Below are 7,797 nucleotides of genomic sequence, written 5' to 3' on the forward strand. Positions count from 1 at the left end.
CTTTCTTCTAGGTACTTTTTTTAAAATTTGCATTCTTTGAAATTTATTATAGAGAGAGAAAAAAGTGAAGGAGAGACTTTTAGAGAGAGATTATAAGAGAGAGAATCTTGCTGCCTCGGCAGCAAAAGAGAGAGAGAGGGAGAAAGAGAGAGGGAGAGAGAGGAGAGACTTTCCACCGTGTTCGCAGCCTGGGTAGCCATCCCGCTAGACACAAAGGAGGGAGACTCACCCTGGAACCATAGGGTATGAGGAGCTTTTCCACTCATTACGAATTTGATGCAAATCGGAGTGGCATATCCCGCAGTGAGTGATTTTGAAGGTGACATCCCCTTCTCCGGTAGCTCTGTCAAAAACGGGCAGCAAATCAACAAGGCGAGCGGATGCAAGCAAAGCCATCACGACCACATGAATAAACTTTCCAGCAATGATGCTGGTATGGTCAGGTTGGTCTCCAATCGGATCCAACGTATAATACTCGTGTCTCTGATGCAGGCACGAGATTGTTGGAATCGTTACGCAAGTTGGAGCTAAAGTGAAAAATTTTAAGGTAGGCGATCATGTTGGCGTGGGATGTATGGTGGGTTCTTGTGAAAAGTGCGATGCTTGCGAGAAGTGCCAGGAGCAGTACTGCCCGAAAGTAATTTTTACATACAACAGCGTATACTACGACGGAAGTGCTACCCAAGGTGGCTATTCGACGCTTATGGTGTCCGACCAGAAGTAACTTCAGCAGTGGATATGTTTAGTGTGAATTACGGCCCTCAAGTTCTAACGTTGTCTCTCTTTCTATCAGGTTTGTTTTCAGCATACCCCCAAATCTTCCCTTGGATGGGGCAGCTCCCCTGCTATGTGCCGGTATAACTGTCTACAGCCCTATGAAGTATTTTGGCATGACGGAAAGAGGGAAGAGCCTCGGAGTTGTTGGGCTTGGAGGCTTGGGGCATATGGCAGTGAAGTTTGGCAAGGCGTTTGGGTTAAACGTGACGGTCATCAGTACATCGCCAAGCAAAGAGAAGGAAGCAAAGGAGGTGTTGGGCGCCGATCGTTTTATTGCTAGCAAGGTGCACATTATTGATCCATTAGTATGTGGCTCCAGAGAAACGAGGCCAAAACCTTGCAAAAGCCCGTGATTATGTTACACTCGTAATTACCACAAAGTGGAGATGTAACATCTTCCATAAAGAATACATGAGTTTAGGTACTCATATGCGCAAACATTTCCTATGCAATCCTCAAAGACAGATTGGAAAGTGCTAGGGTCCGGGAGTGGAAAGGGTGGTAGCCATTTTGGGTGTTCAGATATCCACAAGTGCAGAGATGAAGGTGAAGTTGCCACTTGTAACTTGGGTTTGTAGGCTATACAATTCTATACCGTATGCCCTAACCAGTTCTTAATGATGTTGCATGGTTCTCCATGGAATTGACTTGTGAAAGCTGTGGTCCGCATGGAATGTTCTGCAGCAAGCTTTCAAATCATTGGACTACATAATCGACACCGTATCTGCAGTGCACGCTCTTGAGCCTCTGTTGCACCTCCTGGGCGTCAATGGTAAGATGGTATTGGTTGGAATACCGGACCAACCTGTAAAGTTGGCCCCCGATGCTGTAATCTTTGGTAAGTAATGTGTACCCAACAGTTGCAAAGACCGTCTCCCAGAACGATCAAACATGGAAGTTGTGTAAATTCGTCCTGATGCATGTGCAGGCCGTCGCTTTGTGGGAGGCAACATGATCGGGGGCACAACAGAAACGCAAGAAATGATGGACTTCTGCGGCAAACATAACATTACAAGCACGATCGAGAAGATCCCCATAGACCAAGTGAAAGACCAAGTGAATGCTGCAATGACAAAGCTGGAGAAAGGCGACGTGAAGTATCGATTTGTGATTGATATCGCCGGAACTCTGAAAGCCTAGATGGAGGCAGCTATAGCTGGGAGTGTTTCAGTAATCCTGACGATACTGTTGTCTTCCCCCTTAAGCATAGTTCAGAGGACATCATAAACTTTGCAGAGTTACACATTCTCAGCAAACTTATGGGGTAGCAATCTTGTTGACACGTTAGCATCTTTTATCAGGCACTTAATATTACTTCATTGCTAATGTTTAGAACTACCTTATACGCTTATACTTTATGGATTTTTCCCAACCGGGAATAGTTAATATTATTATTAACTTCATTGTTAATGCTTAGAACTACCTTATGCTTCTATCATATGGAATTTTCCCAACTTGGAATACGTTTTGTATCTAAAGTTGCATATTTTTGTATTTGACTAAGTAAAAGCCTCACGTTTCAACATCCTCTCTTTTTTACAACAAAAATAGCATAATTGCTTTCGTAATGGCAATAAGTCACTTTATATTCAAGCTAAATTTAAGTGATGCCCGATAAATCATGCAAAATTTGGTTGTACATGATCTTGCTTATCAAGGGTCTTTTCCCTCACAAGATGTTTGGTAGTAGCCTATGAATGTCGTACGTCACAAAACCTCACCAAGTTACATGCTCTCTCACAAAACGTCACCAAGTAACATGCTCTCTCACAAGATTTTTGTAGTAGCCTCTTCTACGTCACAAAACCTCACCAAGTAACATGCTCTCTCACAAGATTTTTGGTAGTATCCTCTTTTAAGAGGTAGAGCACATTGGACAATGATACACTTTATCTTCCATCAATTTATATGAGAAAAAATATGGATCCATGCCATGGTGCTTTCCACATGAAATCTTTATGGTAAATGGCTTAATTGTGTTGAAAAATAAGTGTATAATAATTTCACCATAATGGTGACAATTGTTGCATTCCTACAAGATTTATCCTATGCATAACTAGGATAATCTTTCTCTCTCTTTAGGAGATTAGGTTTGGGCTAATGCCATGCGAGGCCTCGAGCTTAGCCTTGACCTTGTCTTTGAACCAGTTGAACCTTTAGTGCAGAGAGTAGACTTCTCCTTGCAGGGATGGAGACTCCTGTGTCAGCAAGCCAGTGCGAATGACTTGCTCTAGCGGAGCTTGATGCTTTATAGAATCCCACACTCACGGGGTCCTCGTTGGATATGGAAATCATCGGTGAAGAACTGCCTCCTGGACATCACATATATTACCTCCATGTGGAGCTTCAGGAAAAACCAGTAGCTCGAAATCGAAGCCCTCTTTAGAAAATTTTTGTGGGCTGAGGAAGTTGGCCGACGGTGCATGCACTACATCCCTTTGGAGCCTCTAAAGGTTTGCATGCTGCAGGGAGGGCTTGGACTCCCGAACGTGAGACAAAAAAATGTCGCCTTGATAGCCAAATGGCTTCCCCGATTGTTCACTAAGTATGCCCCTTGGATCGACATTACCAAAAGCCATTTGGAAAATTGCAGGTCAACAGGTGTGGGTTGTTGGGCTAGCCTTTGGTGGTACGAGTGACTTCTTTCATAATTCCCTTGGAAGATCGTTAGGTCAGACCTAGCAGCAGGTTTGGTCAGAGCCTGGAAGGAGTGCATCCCGCTCCTCACTTGGAAAGGCAGACATTAGGGGAGAATTGGGGTCTCAAAAGGGCCTCATAAGAAATGGATTAAGAAATGGATTAGTCCTAATGAAAGGGCCAAGGTAGGTCCCAAAAAGTCCTAACCCCCCCTAACCTAGATGGGTTAAGCTCAAAAGTGACCCCACCTCTTACACAACTCTTACTCCTAGGTGGGAACCAAAAATTTCAAAATTCAAAATTCGAATTTTCAATTCCCTCCCTCCTCTCTCCTTCCTCCCTCCCTCCCCCTCCTCACTCCCCCTCCTCACTCCCTCCTCCCCCTCCCTCCCTCCCTCCTCCCCCTCCCCTCTCCTCCCCTCCCCCTCCTCACTCCCTTCTCCCCGTCCTCCCCCTCCCTCCCTCCCTCCCTCCTCCATGCCTGCTCCTCCTACCCTCCCCCTCCCTCCCTCCTGCACCCCTGCTCCTCCTCCACTGCTACTCCTCCTCCCCCCTCCCTCCTTCTCCTCCTCCATGCCTACTCCTCCTCACCCTCCACACCTACTCGTCTGCCCCCCTTTCCTCCTCTTCAACTATTGGTCCTCCCTCCCCCATCCATCCTCCTCCTTGCCCTCCCTCTTCTGCGTGCTACTCCTTCAAGCTTAGATCTCCACACCTTCTCCTTCTCTATAATCCTTTAGTCATGGCACCATTCGAGGATGTCTCCAACAAGTACCAGGTTTACTTAGAGTTGGAGGCTGAATATGCAAGCACACATATTCTAGGATTGAGGGGAGCTTCCAAAATCCACAGTCTTTGTTCACAAGGAAAGAAGCATCTCGACCTTTGGGTAGAAGGATCCTTGTATCCTTTAGATTTTGCCAACCAAAAGAGCCCTCCTTTCCATACAATGCATGAGCTAGTCCAATTTGTTGGAAATGGACATGCAGGGTTGCTTGGTTATTGCAATCGGTTAAATAATGCTCAGTCAATAGCTATGTAAGCAAGCGAGATGCACAGAGCCCAAGCAAAGATGCTAGCACATTTAGGAAATAGCATCATTGTTGCAATGCATAACTTTATGCAGGATCTTCAAAGGATTAAGAACCAGGATCTTCATGATAAAGCCAAAGCATTGGACTTGGAGCGAAATGCATTAGACTTGGAGCGAAATGCATTGGACTTGGAGTGACATAAATTAGAAGAGTCACTCTGTAAGCTAGGTTGCCTATGGCTAAGAGAAGAGGATAGTCCTTCCATCTAGGGGCCCTGTAGGGTCTAGCATACTTGAAATTTCTAAGGAGTGTTGTCTCTGTGCCAACATGGGACTTAGGTAGTATAGAATGTGTGTGTAGAGTAGCGGCAAAGCTCCGCTTATACTTGTATAAGGCTAGGAATAATCTCTCTAGGAATCCTCAACATGTGAGTTCTACTTGTTGCAAGTCCTACATGCATGCTCTACATGCGATTCCTACATCCGATCTACTTGCAACTCGTGCATGCATGTTAAACATGCAAGTCCTACACGGGATTCCTACATGTGAGTTCTACTTGTAACTCCTACATGCATGTTGTACATGCAATTCCTACATGTGAGTTCTACTTGCAACTCCTACATGCATGTTCTACATGCGAGTTCTACATGCAACTCCTACGTGCAACCATGTGCAACTACTATATGCAAGCTCTACATGTAGAGAGAGAATGTCTTACAATTCCTACATGCAGGGAGAGAAGCTTTCCAACTTGTATAAATACCCCATAATGGAATGAAGCCCACATTCTTTAGGGCATTGTGTTGAGTTCTACTTTGGTATTCCAAGAAATTGTCTCAAGTGTCCATGCTTCCTTGCACTCCACGTCCAAAAGCATGCCCTAACCTTGCAACTCCCCCTCCCCTCTCCTCCAACCTTGCAACCCAACCTCTCCCTCTCGTCCTCCCCCCTCCTCCTCCTTCTCCTCCTCCTCCTCCTCCTCCTCCCTCCTCCTCCTCCTCCTCCTCCCTCCACTTCCTCCCTCTTCTCTCTCTCCTTTCCCCCCATGCTCTTACATCTTCTTCCTCTCCTACTCCCATGATTCCCCTAAACCCTTAGTTCCTCAACCCTCAACCTCCATGAACTACGAGGGAGATGAGTTCTCCAGCATGTATTCTACTGTGAACCTTGGATCCTCCTTCTAACCCTTGAGCCTCTTCTAAACTCTGGAACCTCTTCTAAACTATGGAACTCTCACTAAACCTTGGAACCTCCTTCTAAACCCTGAACCTTTCTCTCACCCTTAAAATCACCTAAACCCTTCAAACCCCAATGAAGGTGAAAGCTTTCATTACCTCAAACATGATGATGTGCATTCCTTTCACACATGCATGCACTATGTTTGCTTATCATACTTAAGTCTACGTCTCTCACCGGAATACGACTCGAGGTCCTAAGCTACATGTATACTACAAACGACAACCCCGATATATTTGTAGGTGACAAAAAGCCTCGGAACTCTACATTCTGAGAATACCCTACTCTTCTTATGGAAGTTGTGGGAAAGAGCCAACATTTGGCACCATTGCCGAGGAGACTAGCGTCTCAAGTAACGAGTAAACATTTGCAAGTATGAGTAAAACACAAACTACTATGAATTTTCAAGAACATAATAGTCAAGGGCAAGGAGAGTAAAATTTTTTCCAACTCTAGCCAACATATCAACCCCAAGCATCAACCTTGGGTTACTACTTTAAGAAATTTTCTTTATTTCTTAAAAAGAAGCCACTTGAGAAGAGTTTAGGGTTTAACCCTAAAGCCTACACCCATTCCTATAAAAACCCGCTCCACCCCCTCATTCTTCTTCTTTGATATGTTGCCTCCATCCTCTTCCCATGTTTAGAAGCCCTATGTAAGACACTCTTCCCTCTCCATCAACCACCACCCTATTGTTGGGATGTGTGTGATCAAGGGCTTGCTAGGTGCATGTGTGCATCCTCCATTGATGTAGGAGAGGTGCCATTGATTTAGGCCACCCTCTCTCCATTTTTATAAAAGAGGGACTTCCCTCTCACAATGAATAGAACACCCATTTGAATATCTCATGTGTTCTCACTCACCTCCATGATGAAGCTCTCCTCTCTCCCCAATTTCCAACACCTACTCCCATCCTCACATGGTGAGTTATTTTGAGCCCTTCTTGTAGAGACAACCTAGCCATCCACCCACCGTCCATTCGCCATCAACAATCCTGTTACATCGAGAAAGACATGGAGAGCATTAAGGTGACCATCTCTTCCTCCCTTTGGATTTCTGACAAAGTTTTCCATCCCTCAAGTTCCCCCCCCCCCCTCGACCACCCCCTCCATTCCATCCCCTCCACCCCTCCCCCTCACCCCTCCCCCCTTGGTACATCCCCTCCACCCCTCTTCCCCTACCCCCACCCCCTTCACCCCTCCCCCTCCACACCCCCCCCCTCCATCCCCTCCACCCCTCTCCCCCCCCCTGCACCCGCACCTCCTCCCCCCCTTCCGCCCCCCCTCTCTCTTCTCTCTCTCTCTCTCTTATCTTTCCCCCCTCCCTCTTCTCTCTCTCTCTCTCTCTCTCTCTCTCTCTCTCTCTCTCTCTTCCCCCCTCCCTCGGCTAACCGCTCCTCTTCCTACCCTAACTATAATACTAACTATACAACAGCCTAAGCCTTTTCTTATTGCAAGGCTGCCTTGTAGCTTGCTCGCGCAGTGCCAGCTAGCGGTGACACAACCATTAACGGCATGCCCGCCCCACCTCTCTCCCTCACCGGTCACCTAAGGGCCTCCTGTGCCTGCCTCCTTGCACACGCCCTCCACTCCGCCTCCTCCTATGCAATCCCTCCCCTCCACCCTCCCTACTCGTCCCTCTCCACACCTTCTCCCCCTACTGCATCTCCACCCCCCCCAAACACTGCCCCTGCCATCGCGCGACGCCCCCCTCCCTCGGTATATTTTTTTAAAATTATTTATTTAAAAAAAAAACCTAACCTAAGCTTAGAAATAACCTTAGCTAGGATAGTTTTAACCTAGGTTAGTTAGTTTAACTCTAGGTTAGTTAGTTTAACTCTAGGTTATTTTAACTGTTAATTAGTTAGACTAACTGGACACTTTGGTTAGTCTGATTGTAGTATAGTTAGATTAACTAACTATGGTTGATTTAGCTAACCGTAGTCAGTTTGATACAGAGTTAGGTTAGGTTAAATTAAGCTAGGTTAGAGTAACTCATAGTTAGAATAACTGGATAGGCTAGTTAGACTAACTGGAAGTACCTCAGTTACTCACCCCCAGTTAGATTTAAAGCCCATTCACACCAAACCTTAAGACCAAGACCCCCCTCACCA

The 7,797-nt window shown here is 46.1% G+C and overlaps 1 protein-coding gene across 1 annotated transcript; it reads left to right on the forward strand.

The window, feature by feature from the left end:
• The first annotated feature begins 405 nt into the window (after positions 1–405).
• LOC147887416 (putative mannitol dehydrogenase 1) lies at positions 406–2,010 on the forward strand. Its single transcript, XM_087394309.1, has 5 exons — positions 406–443; positions 493–720; positions 794–1,052; positions 1,435–1,615; positions 1,706–2,010. Exons 1-5 carry the CDS (start codon positions 406–408, stop codon positions 1,915–1,917), a joined length of 918 nt encoding a protein of 305 aa, XP_087250435.1. The 3' UTR covers positions 1,918–2,010.
• The last annotated feature ends 5,787 nt before the right edge of the window (positions 2,011–7,797 follow it).

This window comes from Dipteris shenzhenensis, chromosome 23, assembly GCF_047967505.1.
Source record: "Dipteris shenzhenensis isolate YYH24624 ecotype China chromosome 23, Dip_SZ_1.0, whole genome shotgun sequence".
NCBI lineage: Eukaryota > Viridiplantae > Streptophyta > Polypodiopsida > Gleicheniales > Dipteridaceae > Dipteris > Dipteris shenzhenensis.

What these genes read in the sequence shown, in the direction of transcription:
- LOC147887416 (XM_087394309.1), top strand. Translation starts at nt 406, where the DNA reads ATGAATAAACTTTCCAGCAATGATGCTGGTATGGTCAG. An exon ending in CTTATGGTGTCCGACCAGAA is followed by an intron (nt 721 to 793) that starts GTAACTTCAGCA and finishes TCTTTCTATCAG; the next exon opens with GTTTGTTTTCAGCATACCCC. An exon ending in TGGGCGCCGATCGTTTTATT is followed by an intron (nt 1,053 to 1,434) that starts GCTAGCAAGGTG and finishes GACTTGTGAAAG; the next exon opens with CTGTGGTCCGCATGGAATGT.